The following is a 21,447-nucleotide window of genomic DNA, read 5'->3' as shown; positions in this document are numbered from 1 at the left end:
TTTATGGAACCGTGCGGCACATCGGTTCACTTACTGATTTATTTAGAAAAAAAAGAAAGCCACACGTGTAGATTAGATGTAATTTAGCTGGTCAATCTTCCTTATTACCTGAAGAATATAAACTGACTACGAGTTTCTACATTACGCCCAGTGTAGTCGCAGTTGAGACGCTGCTTTAGCATCTATTCAATGTCTTAATGCTCCAAAATATTCTCATACTGGGAGTTAAGTCATCCTTGCCTTAGCAGACGAGGAAATATCAACTGGAAGGCTCAGGTTTTTTTTTTTTTTTAACAATAAACTATTTGCTGGTGAAGTCCTGTTCTTTTGTCTGGATTGTAGCCAAATTTGAGCAGAAAAAAAGGCCCTGATCTTCGTCATACCATTCATTCACTACTTCTTTTTTTTTTTTTTTTTTTTTTTTTAAGTACAAACAACAACAAAGGCCACTTTTTTTGTGCAAAATTTTTATTTTCTCTCACCTCCTAAATGTCATCTGTGCATTACAGTGCAATCGTTGAGGTAGTCCACTTGCCTTTTGGTTGAATTAAATTTGTTTCTATAGCAAATGTTGGTCTTGGCTGTTCTCAAACATACTCTGATTTTAATCCTGTGTTTAACCTGCTTACCAAGTCCCCAGTCTTCTGCAGCATAGCGTTAGTGTAAAACTATCCTGTCTGCGCTTGCTTTGAAGCAGGTCTGCACTTGCAAATGGCAGTCTGGCAGGACTGTTTTGGCACAAGTTTTCCTGACGGCAGTTTGCAGATTAGTAGCTCTGCAATAAAAAGACGCCGTTTCCAGAATACACTAGTTGTTGTTTAGAGAAACCTCCTTATTCCCATAGTTTGAGGCTCTTTTTATCTCAGTCTGGCCAATCATCCAGCGAACTCCCAGTGAAGCTGTGGGAAGAAAAGACAAAAAAAAAAAATCACCACAGGATTCAGAGAAGCTACAGCATTGTTTGAGTGAGTCACAAAGAAGTGCTGACAGGCTTTGAAATGGGACATTTTTATTTCCACAGTAAATTTGACTTTGAATGTGGTGCATATGCCCTTTAATTATCAAGCGTTTTTATTATGACAATTTAGTGACGTGGCTGAATACGTCACTTTGAAATGAGAAGCAATGTTGCACATTAACTGGCTCTTTTAAATAACTGATAACACCTAAGCCATCTCCTCCAAGTCTGGCCTCTTATTTATTGTGGAAACTGCAACATGCTCTTGAAAAACCCGTGCTGTTAGAGTGATTAATTCCATTTAACAGTGAAACCAGTGAAATAATAATAATAATAATAAAAAGAATCAGGTGGATGACTTGATATCTAACTTTGATATTTTAAGCACATGCCTGAATGCTGTTATGGACATGCTCCCAATACTGATGAATTAATAAAATAAAAGAGGGAGACTTACATTTGAGGTGTCAAATCTGCTGCTTTATGTAACATTTGGACAAAAAGGAGCTGGTTAAAGTGAGGGATGGGCCGTATTAAACCATATTATGGTGGCTTGACCTTGCCTGTGAATGGATGACACAAACCTGCAGAGCAGACAGCCACGGAAGCTACGATGGTAAATACTGATCCAGAGCTGATCAGCTGAGTGAGCAGCAGGCCTAGAGGGTACAGGAGCAGGCAGGACCAGAATAGCCAGTTGATCAAGGACCATGGTCGACGAGGAGGACTCATTATGGGGCCCGGGAAGCGCCCAGTCTTTGCGTAGTGCTCTTGAAAGCTATCCTGTTAACAAATTAATGCAACGGCAGCTCAACACCAAAACCCACAACAGGGAAGCACGGCTAAAGTTGGTTCTTTTAAAGCCACGTGGCTGCTGTGTGTCTAAAAAAAAAACCCAGTAAGAGCTAAAATGGAACCAAGTGTGTACAAAGTTTAACATTCCCAAGTTCAGATTCAAGAGTTCAGTTATAAAGTGCATGGATTGAAAAGTAATTAAAAAGGTGGCATGGCAGTCAGCCAAAACCACAGATAAGCTCACCACACCTTCAAAACTGTGTATATAATAGGTCAATTTGTTAAATGACATTGACTCTATCTCTATAAAAAGGTCCGCGAGCCAAACTGTTCCTACCCTCAAAGTTAATTTTTACCACTAATGCCATTTGTGGTGAGCAATAAATATTTCCTCACACTAATCTTCCACTCAAGTGCAAAAGCTTCCAGCTTTTTAATATTGTTTGTGTTCTCTGCTGGAGCTGCTTTCTTTAAATTACACCAAAATCTTTATGTTTTCATGTGGAATTCAAATCCGAGATGATTCCAGATCCAGGTTTTGGCTGTCTGGGCACATCTGTAAGATCAGTGGCTGGATCAAAAAATTTCAAAGACACTGTTTACCAGTTCCTGTAGCACCAAAAATACCCCTACAAGAGGATGGAGCCACCCATTTATTTATAGTACTACTATTCAGTGTGAAACAGTGCATCAGCCTTCAGGGGGAAAAAAAGAAAAGAAGAGGCACTTATTTTAGGCTACATATCTAATCAGTATGGCTTCTATTTCAGTAATAAGAAACTGGGTGATTTAGTACCTCTACCTAATGCGTCTCTTTTGAAAATCATGCATCCATCAGAATATTTAAGACTCTCACCTTCTCCTGGTAAAGTTTGTGGAGCCACTCAGCACACTCCTTCTCATCTTCTGGGATCAACTCTAGAGGAATTCTCCTGCATGTCACAGAGATGAAGGTTACACCAGCACACAGGAAATGAAAAGCAACAAGTGTGTGAAACATCAGTTCCTACCTCACATATAAGTCTGCGTGATATTTTTTCCCGTTAAGAAGCCCCAGCAAAGTCGGCATTTCATTGTTTCTGAAGTTCAGCGTGGAATCGTAAACAGCCGCAGCTGCACAACACGGAACATGCGGCGGTTAGTCAGCGCCACCTTTCATTTGATTTGCAAATCCACCCCCTCGCCCCATAAAACTGATCGGGTACTTTCTGGTGGCCACATTTAAATACATAGACAAAGACAAACTCACCCGTCCCTCTGAGGCTCTGAACTGTTACCCAGAATCCTTTGGTTCTGGGCAAAAGATGATACTTTAGTTTGGACAACCCTTTGCTTTCAGCCACCTGCATGCTGACCTGGTGCTTCTTTGGTGTGAAGCGTGTCCCTTCACAATAAAGCAAGAACTTTTGCCAAAAAAGAAAAAAAAAAGTTGGGTGTTATATAATTATATTATAATTATGGCCACAAAAATATCACTCTCACTTCTCTTGATTCTAAAATTACCACAGACTGAAACCCACCCAGAAGTTTTCTGGGTAATCCCGCAGTTTCTCAAGACTCTCATTCACCGTCCTTCGATCTTCCTCCCATTTCCTTTTGCAGAAAACTATCTCCAAGAAGTACCACATCCAGCCGATGATCGGTACATAAGCCAGCTGTTTTTTGGCTAACACTTTTGAGCTCTGGAAGTTGAGAACACATTGAAAGAACTGGAGGGAAGCATTGAATTGAGGGGTGGGTGAAGTTTTCTGGCTTACTTTCACTTACCCCAAGAACTCCAAATCTCTCACAGAAGGTCCAACCACACAGGAAGTCTATCTCAAAAGCGTGGTTGAGGACCACAATGGCATTCTCTTTTCCATACAGTGGATAACTCTTTGGGTCAGTGTAGAGTGTGCACTCTGTCCCAGACCACCACTCCAAGATAGCAACCATCTCTAAGGACAAAGACGCAAACAGGTACATGTGAGTAAAGGACACCTGGATTGCTTTTGTGAAATGATGCCATGCAGTACAGAGTTCTGGGAACTCGTGCAGCAGAGGGTTGTCATAACATCACACCAACAGCACCACTGAAACCACTGAAACTAAAGGTTTCTTCTCCCAGAAGCAGAAGAAAAAACTTTTCTGCTTCTGGGAAACAGCCAGGTTGTAATGGTACAGCTAAGGTTATACATACGGCTGGAGATGCAGTAGGCCAGTCTGATGTTGATTCTGCGGGCCAGCTGCTTACTGACCAGCCACACAGGTAAAGTACAAAGCTGCAACAGGTTGATAATAAGGCCGCTGACCAGGAAGACATAGCAGATGATCAGGTGGCACAAGAACTGGGATTTTAGCAGCTGAAGAAGCCCCATGTTCTGTAAAAGTTCATAAGAAGACATTTAATTACATCAGGTAACAACAATAAAATAAAATCGTCTCATTTTTTGTTGGCTTCTGATTGCTTGTGACTCAAAGGTAGAGAAACTATGTCCAGTACTGTACTGTCCTAAAGTCTGGAACAACCTCATTTTTTTTTTTTTTTTTTTTAATACTTTGCAAGTAGCCCGACCTTTTTATATTTGAAAAAGAAGCTTTGAGTAACAATTCACCAGGCTTTTCAGTCCTTGTACATGACCACTTTAAAAGAAGTGTTTTTGTTTTTCATTTTTTTGCTTGTCAAGCCACTAAAAAAAGGATCCAACTCTAGAACCAGTGCCGTGTCTCTCTGATTCAAGCAGCCTGTTGCAAACACACATAATTATAATTGCTCCCATTTCTTTTGTTGAGACTATGAAACATGTCAAATATAACACTGTTTGACAGGGATAAAAACAGTATCTTTGCACCATCAAGGAGGGGGAAAAAAAAGAATCAACAAACAAATGAGGAAACTGGACGAGTGTAGGACAAAAGAAGTAATGACAGGACTAAAAAACTATTTATAGCAAACAGTGACAGTACTTGAAAATTGTGTCTCTGAGAAATATTTAAAAAAACAAAAACAAAAGATAAATGACCAGACACAGGACCTGAGAGATGCATGTGGGCCTTCCTCAACTGACAACGATTTGAACCAAAAATGTCAAATCTGGTTTCATCACTCCATCAGGCCAGTTGCCATATTTCTTTCAGTCCAATCCACATTATAGTCCTTTTCTTCTCTCTTTTTGTCTCATATACTGTCATCCCATACATAGACACAAGATTCAGTATATTAGCCTATTTCCCAACTGTTTCTTTCTAATAGTTCCTGTTTTTAAACGTTTGAAAAACAATAATAAAGAAAATAATATATACATTCTCCACCTTTGAGGCACAAGCAACCAGGATATAAAATACAAAGAAGCAAAATATGTTATATACTATTATTAATTTGTTCCACGCAAAGCCAGGCTGTGATCAAAACTGTTCTCAGAGTTTCTAAAACATGAATCGAGTCTGACATAAAGGATTTCTTTGAACGTTTTTACTCCCCCCCTCCCCTCTGAATAGTGTCTTTGAGATGCATTCCAGAGCCAAACAGCCAATCAGAGGGCAATTGTTTGCTGTTTGCTCCTAACAACACATGACCTTTTCAGGAACAGGGAAAACCATATCACCAATTATTCATAGTCAATCCCACAACGGCCTTCTCTGTGTTTACTGAGTTTTCCTTACGCAAACTGTTAGGTTAGCAGCTGTTTCAGAGCACAGAGAAACACGACTGGAAAATGACCAAACTGCTTAAACACAAAACCCATGTACACACCTGCAAACACGTGACACTTACCTTGATTCTGTATTAGTGCCCAGTGTTCCTGCCTCAGACACCTTTCTACCTTTCCAAACAGTGTAAATGAACAAATTTAAAAGACAACCAAACACCACTATCCCACTACACGTCCATGCCACCTCCAGTTCGCGATGTCCCTCGTCCTTCAGCTGTTAGTGCGCAGGCCTAGAACTATGCACCACCCGGCCATCTGGTGAAACGTCCTTCAGCATGAGGAACCACACCCATCCGCCTGCCAAACCTGGATCGCGGGATGCAGACATGTGTGAACCTGCGCCACCTTCGAGAAACTCTGCAGACAGCCTCGCGCGAAGATCGTCTACTCTTTGTTGGCCCAATCAAAACACAGGATTTTCTCTACATAATGAAGTGGAACATATGACTAATACAACGACAACAAATATGACGTTGTAATAATAGACTTTTTCTTCTCATATAGTTATTATGTCCGATATAATCTTTAAAAAACAAAATGGTTTTAACAGAAAGTTATACTATATCCCAACATTTCCTGGTGCGGTTACACTCTTTTTTGTTGTTGGTCTCACAAACTCGGGCTGAGTGAGACCTCTTCTTTTCCCTTCCAGCTCCGATGCCAAATTTGGTCACAGGAAAAGCGGGAAGCGCGTGGGAGGCATGGGCGGCGCAACGTTTTCGTCATACACGTGATAAATTATTCTGAAACCCAAGAAACGTCGTAAGTCGCTTCCTTGTTTCGATTTGAGTGGGTAAGAGTAGTAACGACGGCCTCGTGTCTTTTAATGTAGCATTTAGCAGCACACAGAGTGGGCGTCCCTTGAATGTAATTGGCTGAAATCACTTTCGTTGCCACTAGCTAATGGAGCGCATGCGGCCAGCTCCCCCTGCTGGTGATGTAGTGTATGTACGTAGAAGAAAAATGTTTAAAGGAGCAATCGATCTCAAAATAAATGCAGTGAATACAAATCTGGACTCATTAACTGTTAAATTTAAGGGATTCCATTAGTTTTAGAAATTATATCATTTAATTACAGGTCACAAAGGTAAAATATATATTTTTATGAACAAAACAAAACAACTGTTTAGAATGTATGTCAACAATGATGACAACATAAATACATTTTAATGACTTTAATTAAATATTATATTTTAGTAAATTTATTATCGTAAAGTAGCACATGTGGTTCTGGGTTTGCATTCAACTTTAACAGTTATTAAACTATATTGCAATTTATCTCCTTTTTTAAACTGCAAGTTATATCTGCAAAGTTAGACTTTGTCAGTGTCTGTTTTATCCAGTAAGATAAAGTTATCTCACTTTATTTTTCTGTTGCAAAATGAGACTGTCAGGCATACCAACATTGTACTTAAAACCTGCCATAAATTTTTCCTATCAGACGAAGTAAGTCTGCGATCAATCTGATATACATAGGCAGTTTAAGCTCAGGTTGGCTGCGACGGATTGGAGACCTGTCCATGGTGAACCTTGCCCTGTCACCTGTGGCAGCAGGGCTCCAGCCCCCTTACAAAACTGAATTTGAGTAGAAGAAGAAAGTTTAACATCTTGTCCACACCTGCCTCAACTCCACCAGTCCACCCAACCACTACTGCTGCTCTGTCTCAGCTCTGCTCCTCTGCCTTAAACCAATTTGATTCAGCTGATATACTTTAGATTTCACTCTTTCACTCTGGACTCTCTGCTCAGTTCACCTACAGTTCCCCTGTTGCTCTGCACAGCACATAAATTTTTAGATTAAACTCAAAGCACTATTTGAGAATAAAGTCAAAATGTAGCAATTAAAGTTGTCGTTTTAAGTGAAACAACTGCCTCCAACAACTGCCACAGCTCCTGCACCCTCTACAAAATCCTTTGTGTAGATGAGTTAGTGAAACATCTTGTGATACAGTGTACATCCTCCTTAAATGGGTGTAACCATCAGTATCCTTGCATCTGTTGATTAGCTGGAATGTGGAAACGGCAAAAAGAATACGTCATACACGTACATACGTAATACCACTTGCTGACACCAGAGGGTAATAAAGATTCACTAAACACGACTCCATTAGAAAAGAAAAGTGTCTCAGGATAGATAGTCCTGTCATTCCCTATGGTATAAATACCAAATCTGTGTTCTATTTAATCTGCAAAAGTGTGATATGCCATCCTTAATGGACCCATCAAGCCAACAAACATATATTTCTTTTTTCTACTTTTTCTTTTGTAACCCAAAGCTTTGGTAAGAAGACTGATGGTGTTTTATGACAGTCCAATCTAGTGGGTTGATGAGGTGTTTCTGGCTCTCATTTTAAGGTCGTATAAGTTTAAACAAATATTAAAGTGGCTCAGGTAGTCCCTTATCGTCAAATGCTAAACACAAGCAGAGCAAAAGGGGCTGTAGGGAAGTCTAGGATACGCAGGCCACTTTGTAACCACAGAAATTACGAGGCAAAGCATCTCAGAATCTTTGTCTGCACTACTACATATTTAAAATACTCCTAGGCAACAATTTTGAGAGATTTTTCCCACTTTCTTGAAATGCTTTTCTCAGGTTTCAACATAAGCAGCACATTGGACTAATTTCCAGTCATTTTGTGTTTCCATAAAAATCCTTCTTCCATATGTGTGTTAAACTCGGGTTTAAGCTCTGCAGAGAGTTTTTGAGAAAAAATCATTATGTTCGGTGAAGGTGAAACATGGCAGCGAAGTAAAAATAAACAAAACATATTTCTGAGTTTATGGGGACTTAATAACAGCACACTTCAACTAGTTATTTCACAGTGACAGACATTTTGGATGCCTCGGTCGAATCAAAATAAACTAAAATAACGGTTCACCCGTCTTAGCAGAAACACTGCAGGATAAAGCCAAATCAGCTTGTAAGAGGCGAATACATGAGAATCACTCTGCATTGGGGTGAAAACGTGCCTTGAAATTTGCTGCTAAACCAAAAAACGCTATCTATCAGAGTGCATCTCATCCAAAGTAGGCAGCCAGGAAGTGTGTATCTGTGTGAGAGTGTTGGTGTGTGTGTCTTCCCATTTCTCAGAAGAAAAGTGAACTGATATGTGGTTACTGGTTTTGAAGAAGTGATGCGGGGCTACCGAACCACAACAAGTTTGCCCATTCCAAGAGATGTCAGCTTTCATTCACTGAGTTATATGTTGCTGTAAAACGTTGCCCTCCTTTGGCCCCTTCTTGGTACATCAGGCAACTGGAGACCATACAAGAGCAATGTTGTGAGTTTGAGTGCAGCTCTTGACGTTTTTTGCATGACATCTCCTTTCTCTTATTTATTGCCCACTGTTAAATCAAGCAGAGAGGCTATAAAAATAATTTTTTAGGGGGAAAAAAAGCTTCCCTACAAGATTAAACCAAAGAGCAGATGTAATGAAGCTGGACTACATGCGTCTTTGACATGTGAGAAAGCTGGCCAACTTACCACAACACATCAACTTTAATCTTGAAAATCTCTGTTGTCACCCTATTAGGAATGCGGAATAATTTTTAAATAGCCTGCAACTTTATTTCCCCTTTTTATGTTTATTTGGGGAAACTAATTGATTACTCTCGAAAAAATCAGACGCAGCTGAAATATTTCAGTCAAGAGTGAATCAGGTTGATGCAGCTGGCCAAAGCCAAAAGTTTGTAGCCAGGACGATCTTTACTTTTGGCAGCGTGGGGCGATTTGGATGCTGTATGCTGTATGAAGAATGCAGCGAGGATTAGGTGAAATCACTGCGATTGTGTGATTTATGAACCGTTTTGCGTCAACAGGCTGTGACTGGCTTCGACAAATTGACGCTCATTCAACCACTTTGCGTAACTCTTTAAGGTAATAGTTCTATCAGCATATGTTTCTCATTCGTCCAGGGGTGTTGGGTCTTGGTATGAGAAACCGCTTCCTCCTTTTAATGCAGTGAATTTATTTATGATTGTGCGATGCGTGGCTTGGTAACTTGATGTGCACGTGATGGTACAAACTGCTTTGAAAGTCGAAGGAAAACAGTGTAGCGCTTTTCCGAGCACAGTAAACAGCTGCGTGACGAGTCAAAAGAGTTGCCCCGGCAAAACAATCATGAAAAACCTTGACTTGGAAAAAGCTGCGGACATTTAGTAAATAAGGTGCTAAATTTGATGAGCAGCTGTGGATGTCTACATGTTGGAATCTCATGAAAAAAGATAATGGGATCAGGTTTTCTAAATGAATGTTTTAAGCTCTTGAATATATAGAGGGGAAAAAATACAGTTCAGATAAAGTGACAACATAGCCTGAGGTCTAAGCCCTATTTGACACAGCGTATATGCACAGTAAGCCAGTAATGAGATCCTGATGCATGCAGTGTCAGTTTCTCAAGGGGCTTGGCTTCTAGCATGGGTCAAAGTAACTGTGGGCCCCACCTGACACATCCACACATCTGACTGTCAGTGAAACACTGGGAGGTTTTCTGGAGTAGGGCTGAACGATATATCGCATTTGCGATAATATCGCGACATGATCAAGTGCAATTTTCTAACCGCAAAGGCTGCGATTATACTCTGGACATGTCCAAATTCATGGGCTGCATCCTCCTGAGGCCGCATTTGTAGACCGATTACGTCACAGCGACGCGCCGAAGGCTGTCCAAATTACTACCATATCCCAGAATTCATAGCGCGGCCCAGCCAAACTCCAGTTTCCAACAATGGCGGCCGCTACTAAGTTTTAAAATTACTCATACTAATCTTTCTGGGTCACAAAATAAACTTTTAAAATATTTTCAGGCGAGAAAGTAGTTGTGTAAACATCGAATATCTGCTCGGTTTATCAAGATATCCCATATTTGCAAAAGTGCTTCGACGTTTTCAGAGGCGTCTGCTACCCACCAGCTCGACAGCTAGCCGGGAGCTCGAGGGTTACTGATGCGGCCGAGAACGGCACAACTCCCGGCACATCATTTTCAGATCACCGCGGAGTTTCGCTGCTCGGGTTAAACGTAATATATAAGTCACTTAGACAACCTAAAAATGTTATTGTTGGGCTTTTTTCAGTGTTTTGTTTGTTCGTGAGTAAATCGGTTTGGCTGAGATTAAAGTTATTAGATTAGATAAAATAAAACTTTATTAATCCCCCGGGTGGGTTCCTCCTTGGTTTTCACACAGCTGACTAAACGTCAAACAGAAAACTTATTAAACAGAAGTATGAGACAGTCGAGAATTTACGCCAGTGTCTGGTTATATTTTAGATAGCAAGAAGCAGACGGCCGAGTTTATTAAGCTCCACCGAGACAGCGGTGACGCTAATCAGAACTAGCCTTCTGATTCAGAAGGCTAGACCGTCCAATTTCACGCCTTTAAATTTTAAAGGCGTGTTTGTGTGTGTGTTTATGCAATTGCTATTATGTTTGCACTTTATGTGTAATGTTACTGACTGCAGAGATCAGTAAGATGTGTGTATTTTTTATTTATTAGTTTTATTTATTTAATATTATTTTTTAATTGAATGACTGTCTAGTAGTTCACAGATGTCGAAAAACTGAGTGTGGTAAAGCCACTGATTTTGTTTATGTATATTTCTGCAATCTGCACATTGTACTGACTTTCATTTTAATGTTTACACCAGGGTTCCTTGTCAGCACTTTATGCTCAGATGTTTGTAAGCTAAAAATAAACTATTGTGTATGTTCAAATATACTGTTGTGATTGAAGAAGTTAAATAAAAATGTCAGTCATCAATTCATGCATCACCTCATGTCATCATAACAGAGGTCTGTCTTCCAGGAAAGAACAGTTTAAAATTAATGTAATATAGTATTGGCCATACTATATGATGTATTGCTTGTCTTTGTTTAATAATACAGAAGACAAAGACCTTAAAAAAGAATCGCATATCGCATCGCAATCGCAATATTGGGGCAAAAAAATCGCAATTAGATTATTTTCCATAATCGTTCAGCCCTATTCTGGAGACACCTGTTCTGGTTCTCTCAGGGGTCCTGAAAAGAGTGCCAAAAAGATCGGTCGGAGGGAAGTTATTTGATGTAACGCCACTGAAGAGGGCTAAAATGCTGCGTAGTTATACAATTACATATCCTCTTTTTCAACTTCTACTCTTGCTTCCTCTGGCAGATTTGGGATTTGAATGTGCAGGAATGAGAAAGTGATTGAACACAAAATCACACGTGCAGAACTCTGGATGCTGGTTGGAGCACATGTGCGAGAGCAACAGTAATGCGCCCAAATGGAAATATGTGTTTCTGCTTCAGTAAGCAGTCAAGGATTTCTCTTTGTTGAAGGGATCAATATTGTGCAGGAAAAAAAAGAGACAACATGGAGATGCAGTATGTGCTTGTGGAATAAAATGGATGTTTCCAGGATTTTCCTGTCTCCAGCTTCCGATGGGTTTGAAACTAGTTTGCTCCAGTTACATTCAGTGGAAAGAGAAGTGTAGAGCTCGTGCTGCACTTTCTAAATATCATCTGCCTTTAAAGTGACACGAGGTGCTGTTTCATTTTTCTTTACTAAATTGTGTATCCACTGTTAATGCTTACTTTGCAGAATCAACATTTATACAGCATTTTATCCATCTTACTTGCAAATATGAATTTTTATAGATGAAACTAAAACGGAGCATTACACTGCTGCCTACGTATGGATAATTTTATAAACAGATATAAGAATACAGACTGTATTTAAAAGCCAATTTGGCCACCATGAAGCTAAGTGAAGTCTTATCTGGAACCCCAAGCTGACCATACCCATCTTTATTGTTCTTTTGTTTACTGTAAAGGGAGCATAACTTAAAAATGAACATGGTCTACTCAGTAAGACATGAAAATATTGATTTATGCCATGAATTTAGTAAGAAAGTGCTAAATGAAGTCATAGATCAGGGCATCTGCAAGGTTGTTCACCTATAGACCTTTATACAGTCACACTGCTTTTTGCAACCAGAGGAGTTCACCTTTACAACATAAAAGCTATGCTCACAGTTTGATGATATGAAAATGGGATGGGACCGTGGTGCAGTGATTAGTGCTTATTAGAGGGCTCTGGGTTTGACTCCACCATCTGGGACCTTTCTTTCTGTAGTGCACATGTTCTACCTGTGCTTGCATGTATGCATGTTAGATTAAATGGGAATTCTAAACTGGCCATAGTTGTGATTTGTGAACTTCTCTGTTGGCTCCATGACAGGCTTGTGTACCCTACCTCTTGGTTCTATGATGATATGACAGCTGGGATAGGCTCCAGCCTCCTCCCAGTAGGACATGCCCATAACATCTCACCTGGGAGGAGATACCCAGGAGCCACCCTAATTAAATGCCCCAACAATTTCAGTTTACTTGTTGGTGGAGGAGCTGCGGCAGTCCCTCCAAAATTGAGCTTCTCACCGAGTTTCTAAAGCTGAGTCCAGACACCTTTGTTTCTTTTTGGATATAGGGGTTTATCCAAAATCTAATTCATTTGGTCATTACCCAAAGCTTGTGACTTTAGATGTTTTTATTCTCAGCTCTCTCTTCACCACATCAGAGTGGTAGAGTGTCAACATCAGATGCTGCACCAGTCTGTTGATCTAATCTCCCGCTCCCCTATACCCTCACTTGTGAACAAGTCCCCAAGGTACCTAAACTGCTCCACTTGACTCAAAGTGGGCATTCCACCCTTTTACTGCGGAGAACTTTGCCCTCTGACTTGAAGGCGCTAATACTCATTCTCACCAATTCTCACTTGGCTGCAAAACCCTGCAGTGCTGGAGGCCACCAGCTGATGAAGCCAATAGAACCACATTATCTGTAAAAGGCAGATATGAGATTCTGAGGCCACCAAAGTGGAAGCCTGGCAACAGAGGGCATTGCTGTCAAACATTGCTGTCAAACACAGAAACCGGGTATGAGTCCGACTTATTGCCAGCAATGCAGACAAAGCTGTTGTTGTGGTTGTACAGAGACCCAATGGCACATGACAACAACACACCCTGAGAGGCCAAATGCTTTTTTTAGTCCACAAAACATAAAAAAAAAAAACATCTATTGTCCTCTCATATTATTAAAGTATTTTTTCACTTTATTCTTTGATGCCTTGTTATTGCAAAAATATCAGGATACACTATAAAGGGCACACTTCATAAAGGGCCTTTTCAAATAAGGGAACTACACTCAACAAAAATATAAACGCAACACCGTTGTTACTGCTCCCATTCCCCATGGGATGGACGTAGAAACCTAAAATTCATTCCAGATACACAATATAACCATCCCTCCCAAACAGTGGTCACAAATCAGTCCAAATGTGTGGTAGTGGGCACATCTGCTATATTGAGATAATCCATCCCACCTCACAGGTGTGCCACATCAGGATGCTGATCTGACATCATGAGTAGTGCACAGGTGTACATCAGACTGCCCACAACAAAAGGCCACCCTGGAATGTGCAGTTTTTTGCGCTATTGGGGGTCTGGGGACCCAGAACCGGTCAGTATCTGGTGTGACCACCATTTGCCTCATGCAGTGCAACACATCGTTGCATGGAGTCTATCAGATTGTCAATTGTGGCCTGTGGAATGTTGGTCCACTCCACTTCAATGGCTGTGCGAGGTTGTTGGATATTCGTGGGAACTGGTACACGCTGTCGTATACGCCGGTCAAGCACATCCCGAACATGCTCAATGGGTGACATGTCCGGTGAGTATGCTGGCCATGCAAGAACTAAGACATTCTCAGCTGCCATCTGCCCTGAACAATGTGAACCATGATTCATCCGTGAAGCGCACACCTCTCCAACGTGCCAGACGCCATCGAATGTGAGCATTTGCCCACACAAGTCTGTTACGGCGACGAGCTGGAGTCAGGTCAAGACCCCGATGAGGACGACGGGCATGCAGTTGAGCGTCCCTGAGACGGTTTCTGACAGTTTGTGCAGAAATTGTTTGGTTGTGCAAACCAATTGTTCCAGCAGCTGTCTGGGTGGCTGGTCTCAGACGATCTTGGAGGTGAACCTGCTGGATGTGGAGGTCCTGGGCTGGTGTGGTTACACGAGGTCTGCGGTTGTGAGGCCAGTTGGATGTGCTGCCATATTCTCTGAAACGCCTGTGGAGACGGCTTATGGTTGAGAAATGAACATTCAATGCACGGGCGACAGATCTGGTTGACATTCCTGCTGTCAGCATGCCAATTGCACGCTCCCTCATTGCTTGTGGCATCTGTGGCATTTTGCTGTGAGACAAAACTGCACATTCCAGGGTGGCCTTTTGTTGTGGGCAGTCTGAGGTACACCTGTGCACTACTCATGATGTCAGATCAGCATCCTGATGTGGCACACCTGTGAGGTGGGACGGATTATCTCAATATAGCAGATGTGCCCACTACCACACATTTGGACTGATTTGTGACCACTGTTTGGGAGGGATGGTTATATTGTGTATCTGGAATGAATTTTAGGTCTCTACGTCCATCCCATGGGGAATGGGAGCAGTAACAACGGTGTTGCGTTTATATTTTTGTTGAGTGTATTTGGCAAAATCCACACATGCCAACAGTGTGAAGAAGTAAATATTTGTGAAGCACATAATTTTCCCCCTTCGAAATGCCTATAATATGATAAGAATTTATAATCCATCCATCAATTTTCTTAACAGCTTATCCAATTCAGGGTTGCAAAGGGGCTGGAGCCTCTCCCAGCTGTCAATTTGTATTCCATCTTGTGTATTTAATTGACACAATGCACTTTAAAAACTGAATTGTTTGCCGAGACAATAATAAGATGTGCCACTTGCATAATTAAACATTCCACACATGTTAGCATAATCGCTACGTGTGAGCTCATGTCTAGAAGTGAAACACAGAAGAAGAAATCTAACGAAGCAAAAGTTATCATACCTAAATAAACATGATGATAAGTTTACGAGGCAAAATCAAATAAAATAAAAAAATTAATAATAATAAATTTTACGTCTGCAGACACATGGGTGAGTTCACATATTTGTGTGTCAGCATTCTTACAAATGACTGAAGTTATCAGGAACATTTTTACTGCTCCAACAAGCATGAAAAGGCCATCATTTTTTCCAAACAGCTCGTGGATACTTTTCCAACTCTTCGGGAGAGAAAGGATTGCCTAGAAAGATTTTCATCTTACACACTCGCAGACGTTCTGACACCGCTTTCAGACAATGTCAGCAAAATCTGCTTCTCAATGTGTGGAGCCAGCCGGAAGGCAGTTAACATATAAAAACTTGACTCTGCTTTCCAGCCGCTCTACTCAGACTACATAGCAGAACCAGCTAAATCAGGAGCAACGGAGGTTGGACTTTTCCTAAGTATAGTTTTTTTAAAAAGTTTGTTATAGTAGGTAATTAAAACACATGGAACATGTTATTAATACAAATTAAATCTGTCTGTGTGTCAGAATTAATATCTCAGTATAAGCTGTTTTCTTTAAAGGGATTGCAAAATTAGGGTTTGGCAAATCTTTTTAGTTTAAAAGTCCCCAGTTTGGTGAAAATGTGTCATACCTTCAAATATTATTAAAGTTGTTTGGTGTCGAGAGTGGAAAACTGACACTTTCAAGCAGTTGTGCAACAAGAACGTAACTTAACAAAAGAAAAAAAAGAAGATAGGAAGGAGAGAAGCGAGAACGGCTGATATCTTTAAACAGCTCGCCATGTGTATTTTCGCGAGTGGATGTTCCATTACAGCAGCACACAACATGGCTGAAAAAGCCATCAGAGATGTAAGAGGATATGGTGTGATCGCTTGTTTCCACTGCTGAAAAAGGGAGGGGAACTTGCAGCATTGTAGTGCTGTTAATAAAGAGCAGGCGAGGAATTGCTGTCGTCTCCTTCTGTGTTGAAGCATCGGTCTATGGGGCCTCTTCTCTCTGTGCACTTAACAGACAGCACAGTTGCCTCCGCACACGCAAAAAGGAAATGCAACTTTTTTTTTTTAACTCTTGAAGCGTTAATGAGTTTTCCTTGTATTTTATTATTGTGTGAATTTTTCAGAGACAGAAAAACTCAAATTTGCAAGAAATATGATAAAATAAATACTAAGCATCCATAACTGGGGTAGGAACAGATAACCCTTGCGTGTCTAAACGATTATGGTTGTGCTTGAAACTTTGAGCAGTAAAAAAAGTCTCCGGACAAACAGACTTATTTGGCCTCACTGTTATTTCCTGTGCAGTGTGAGCGTAACATAATGTCTGGACTGGGTACACATGAACAATGTGTACTAAAATCTTTGACACCCCACTTCCACATGTCTCAAATGGACAGAGCTCTAATCATTCATATTTCCAGCTCAGGGTTTAAGCAGCGCTAGGACTACTCTAAAAAGTTATAGTTCATGTCATTCATCCGAGAGTGAAGTTCCTCTGGTGACAATGGCCACGATGGTGTGGATCTAGCAATTTCACGGATATTTGCGCTTTTGGATAGTACCAATTGCAGAAAGATGATTTCTCTCAAAGCAAAGGAAGGGGATATCCAGACTGCCTGTTTTCCAAAAGATATGAGGCCTGTGTTTGATCAGAGTTTATTTGTGTAAGTCAGATAAATCAGACTTCAGAGGGCCTCCAGCTATCAGCACTGTCTGGTTTTGTTGTGCGTGAGATTACAGGCAGGCCAAGACTTCACAACGTGATTAAATTAGACCCAGTGCATCTGCTTCTGGTTTCACACCAGTGCCATCAAGAAACGAGTTAAAGGACATCTTGTTTGTCATCTTGGATGCTTGTTTGTTGATTTTGGGGCTCATCCATACTTTTTTTCAGCCTGGATTTGAGCAAATGTCCAAATATGTACTTAGACTTAAATGGAAAAAAGATCATTAATTTACCCATTTAAAAAAAAAGATCGTGTCTATCATTTCAAATACCTATAGTGAAGCATCCTAGACCCACCACATGTATCAAAGAGCAGGGTTCAGGCAGACAGCTCGGAGCCCTTTGCTGCAGGACTTCAGCTTGCAGCCCAACACGTCTGGCACCTCTGTTTTCTGGGAGCAATGAGTGTGCGCCCCCATGCTTGGCAAAGAAAAGGAGTATGGATATTTTCCCAATGACGAGAGGAACTCGTGCCCTGAAATAAATGACTTACTTTATTTCAAGTGACAGACCCACTTCTTTGCTAGAACACTTGCCCTTGGCAAACCCTTAGTCACTTTGCTCAGCAACAACAAAGGTTCACTCTTTAGACGAGCCAGTGGGAAAACTAAATGCTGACTTAACTTGGATTCTGGGGAATGGAAACAAATGCATGCTTCCCAGGAGTTAAATCAATTATTGCCCTTTGATGTTAAATGTGTTTTTATGGAGCACTGGACCAGAGGGTTGGGGTTAAAGTATAAGATGAGGTGAAAGGTTGAGGTGGGGTTTTTTTCCCTGATGAGAAAGTGACATATCAAAGTTAATTTATTTGTCTCAAGTAGTACTACGCTTGTAAAAGCAGTTGCAGCTGATATTATAGTGAAGATTCTTAGAAATGTTTCTACCTTCTTTAAAAGAATGCAAATCCGGAATAAATTCTCTGCTCTCTCAGTGAAGGTCTTAGGAAAGATATTACTAAGTTGCTATTAAGTATTTCAGGAAGTTCCACATTTGCTTCCTTGCTTAGATCAAAGCTAATGGGATAACCCTCCCATATCGGCTAAAGATTAGCATTTAGATTAAGGCAAGGTTTTTCCAAAGAGGTAAATAGCCCTGATAATTTTATTGCCATTGGATCTGTCCAGTGCTGACAAAATCTGCCTAGACATCTTGGTATCGTGTTTTGCACGTCATTTAACGCCACAATCTGACACGCTAACAGCATGAAGTACGTATGAATGACACTGAAGTGATGTGCTATTCATGCCCAGTCTTATGACATGTTGTTGTACCCACTGTTTTTATTCGGTTTGTCAACTTTGAGCTATAACAGAGTGCAAAAAATAAATATGTAATGGTAATAAAATAAATTATGATGATGCTTTTCGGTGCTATATAGTGGAGTTAGCTTTGGACAAAGCAAAAGTCTCGCTGTACTAAGCTTTCCAATTTCTGTCTCTAGCTTCTTAGAGACATGAGTTACTCTTCTCATCTAATCATTAATTTAATACAGTGACTGTTTTCCATCCATCCATCCATTTTCTTTCCACTTATCCAATTCAGGTCGCTGAGGGGCTGGATCCTGTCCCAGCTGTCATGGGGCAAAAAGCAGGCTGCACCCCGGACAGGTCACCAGTGTACAGCATGGCTAACACATAACGACAGACAATCATTCACGCACATGTTCACACCTACAGCCAATTTAACATCACCAATTAACTTAACATGTATGTCTTTGGAGTGTGGGAGGAAGCCAGATTACCTGGAGAGAACTCACGCAAAGACAGGGAGAACAAGCAAACTACACAGAAAGAATAAACAATCTAACAAACAATAAATCTGCAGAAAAAGACATCTGTTTGCAATACAGATTTGCACAAGAAAACAGACAAAACTAGGACACTTGGAAAGTTCATCCTCTGCTAGTGCCAATGCTCACACAGACATTAGTGCCCTATTTTGAAATGTTAAAGAAAGGGATCCAGACGTGTGCCAGAAAAGTAATGCTCCTTTTCTCTGCCATGGTTCATGATATTTTTGTGTAATCTTACTAACAAACTGAGACAGGTCTTTGAAGAAAAGAAAAAAGAGAATATTTCTATCTGTCAGCAGTGAATGTTATCTATGAGTTCTCTGTTTGACTTAGACATGATTGTGTTCTAATTTCTTAAATTGCCGTAAGTTTCCAGGCCGGTCTCACTGAGAGTGGGAGGCAAGTAGAGCCAGCAGATTATGGAAAAATTCACTGAGATGAATGTTGTCTATATTTGCAGTAGCCAAGCATCAGACAGGGTGGTATTTAACACCAAAGTGACTGAAGTGGAGCATCACACGCAGAGAAGAGTTCTTCTTTTCATCCTGTGTTTGAATAAGAGGCTTCTCTCCCTCTTACTGTTAAAACTGGTAATCTGGTGATGAGCTGCACACCAACGCATCGATTATAAATACACATCAACACCAAACTGTCCAATGTCTAAATCACTCAGCAGTGACGGGATTACAAGCTCAGCATTTGAGACTCCTAATGGCCAGTGAAAGTGAACTTTCCTTGATGTTCTTTCAGTTAATTGCTAGCATTTATTCATCCTTTTAAAATGCCTGCTGGTTGCTAACTACTTGCCTCTGCAGAAACTGCTGGTTTACTGTGTCACACATTGACATCCTCTGGCAAAACTTTAAGAACCACCCTGGAACGTGCTCTGGACTTGAAACCAGCCACCAGTGCCAGACCCATATAGCAGTCTTTGGTGTGTGCCACGTGGACTATTCCAAGAACCTCAACCCAAATACCTCTGACACAGAGCTACAAGAGCAAGGTTTTGACTTCCCTATTTTCCCTAATAGCGCATTTCTTTCCTGGCCTCGCCATCATTTACTTAACCCCTTCCCTTCCTGGTTTCTGCACTGAGAGACAGAGTTTTGGTGCAAAACCACATAAAAAAAACCCCTTCAATCGTGCTAACCAAAGGATTTTGCAAAGTCTGTGACTTTGCCTTTTCATTTTAAAGCACTATTAAACATTTGAAGCAGTGACAGTTAGGGATGGGTATCGTTTAGGTTTTATCCGATACCGGTGCCAAATCGGTACTTTTGAAACGGTGCCGGTGCTCAAACCGGTGCTTAAAGAATGGAGAACACAAAATTGGTCCAAAAACCTCTCATGTTCAGCTGGTTTTTGTAAAAAGATAACAATGTTAGCCTTTTCTGCAGCTATGGGGCATATATGGTATCACTCTTGGCTGGAAGCAGTGCTTAAACAATGGAAAAAACACAAACTTTGTCCTAAACCTCTCATGTTTAACTGTTTTCCACTTTTTCTTTGGTCATTTTAGCCTTTTTAGCCAGGGTGAAGGGAGTATCTGCCATCAAACAAGAGGACAGCCGCATGTAGCTATGATGATGTTTGCTAGTTCACCTTACATGCATTAATGTAATAACGTGGTTAGCCTACTCAACGTAAATTAGCTACTCACGCAGAGAAGAACGGCTGCTGCTGCCGTCATCATCCGTCATCATTTCTGCTACACTGGCAGGGCTAGGGGCCAGGACTCTCCTCTTCGTGTTTTTGGGGGATGTTGCATAACAGGCAGCCCACCCGCAGTAGATGTGCACGGTGTGAGGTCTCGCGGCAAGCTATCAAATACGGCGCATTTCTCGGCTTTTAAAAAAAACGCTATGCGTCGCCAGGTGTTTCATCGGATTTCAGGTGTTACCTCCTTTGACAGTATCACAGTATCAGCTTAAAGCACTTGTTGCAGGCTGCTGAGTTTGCATATTTTGCTATGAAGTACAGCCAGACTTTTGACCGCTTCGCCTTGGACATTTTTAATCTGTAGCTCTGCTCTAACTGAACGTACGTACCTGGCCCCGCCTACTATCCTCGGAAACGTAAAATGATTGGCTAGAATCTAAAGTGTATCACAGCTCAGGAAAAAAAAGCACCGAAATAAAGCACCGAAATGTGCGCTGCTTTTCGGTCTGGTTACTACCGTTTATGTCAGAACCGGTGCCATCATGGCACCGGACACCGGTACCCATCCCTAGTGACAGTAGACCATACTTTGTAACTGACACTCTAAATAGCACATGAATGTTGGAAACAGTGCCCATCCCACACACGTAACATACAGTTCTGTTATCTGTGATGGGCCCTTTTATATAACATACTAACAGAAGGCCTGTTTTTTTTCTTACAAATAATTTAGCGCTAAGATGAACAAAACAATGGACTTCAAAATTATGTCTTATGTGAGTTAATAAATCTGGTGATGTGTTTTATTTTTCCTGTTGTCAATAAGTTACATGAAAACACTAAAACTAGCCATGAATTCACTGTATTTACACCGTTTTACGCCTATCCAATGATTGATATATTTTGGGGCAAAACTGGACAGG

The 21,447-nt window shown here is 40.9% G+C and overlaps 1 protein-coding gene across 4 annotated transcripts; it reads right to left on the bottom strand.

The window, feature by feature from the left end:
- Positions 1–438: 438 nt before the first annotated feature.
- agpat4 (1-acylglycerol-3-phosphate O-acyltransferase 4 (lysophosphatidic acid acyltransferase, delta)) lies at positions 439–20,891 on the bottom strand. Of its 4 annotated transcripts, none has more exons than XM_082557257.1 (10): positions 20,526–20,891; positions 3,933–4,113; positions 3,521–3,690; positions 3,274–3,435; positions 3,003–3,156; positions 2,764–2,866; positions 2,610–2,685; positions 1,543–1,741; positions 1,416–1,437; positions 439–899 (listed from the first exon to the last, which is right to left on the bottom strand). In XM_082557257.1, exons 1-10 carry the CDS (start codon positions 20,556–20,558, stop codon positions 863–865), a joined length of 1,137 nt encoding a protein of 378 aa, XP_082413383.1. In that variant the 5' UTR covers positions 20,559–20,891; the 3' UTR covers positions 439–862. The 4 variants fall into 4 exon arrangements, with proteins under 4 accessions (XP_082413383.1, XP_082413385.1, XP_082413382.1 ...); XM_082557259.1 differs by having other exon boundaries at positions 1,416–1,434; XM_082557256.1 differs by lacking the exon at positions 1,416–1,437 and having other exon boundaries at positions 440–899; positions 20,526–20,890.
- Positions 20,892–21,447: the final 556 nt, after the last annotated feature.

The sequence above is a fragment of the Aulonocara stuartgranti genome, assembly GCF_965226115.1.
Source record: "Aulonocara stuartgranti genome assembly, chromosome: 13".
Classification (NCBI taxonomy): Eukaryota; Metazoa; Chordata; class Actinopteri; order Cichliformes; family Cichlidae; genus Aulonocara; species Aulonocara stuartgranti.
The sequence above is the reverse complement of the archived record's forward strand: the minus strand, read 5'-3'. Positions and strand labels throughout refer to the sequence as shown.

Excerpts from the sequence above, each read along its gene's own strand:
- agpat4 (XM_082557256.1), bottom strand. The coding sequence starts at position 20,558 with ATGATGACGGCAGCAGCAGCCGTTCTTCTCTGC. Across the intron at positions 2,686-2,763 it reads CACGCAGACTTATATGTGAG|GAGAATTCCTCTAGAGTTGA; the intron begins GTAGGAACTGAT and ends TGTGACATGCAG. Across the intron at positions 900-1,542 it reads CGTGGCTGTCTGCTCTGCAG|CTTCACTGGGAGTTCGCTGG; the intron begins GTTTGTGTCATC and ends TTCTTCCCACAG.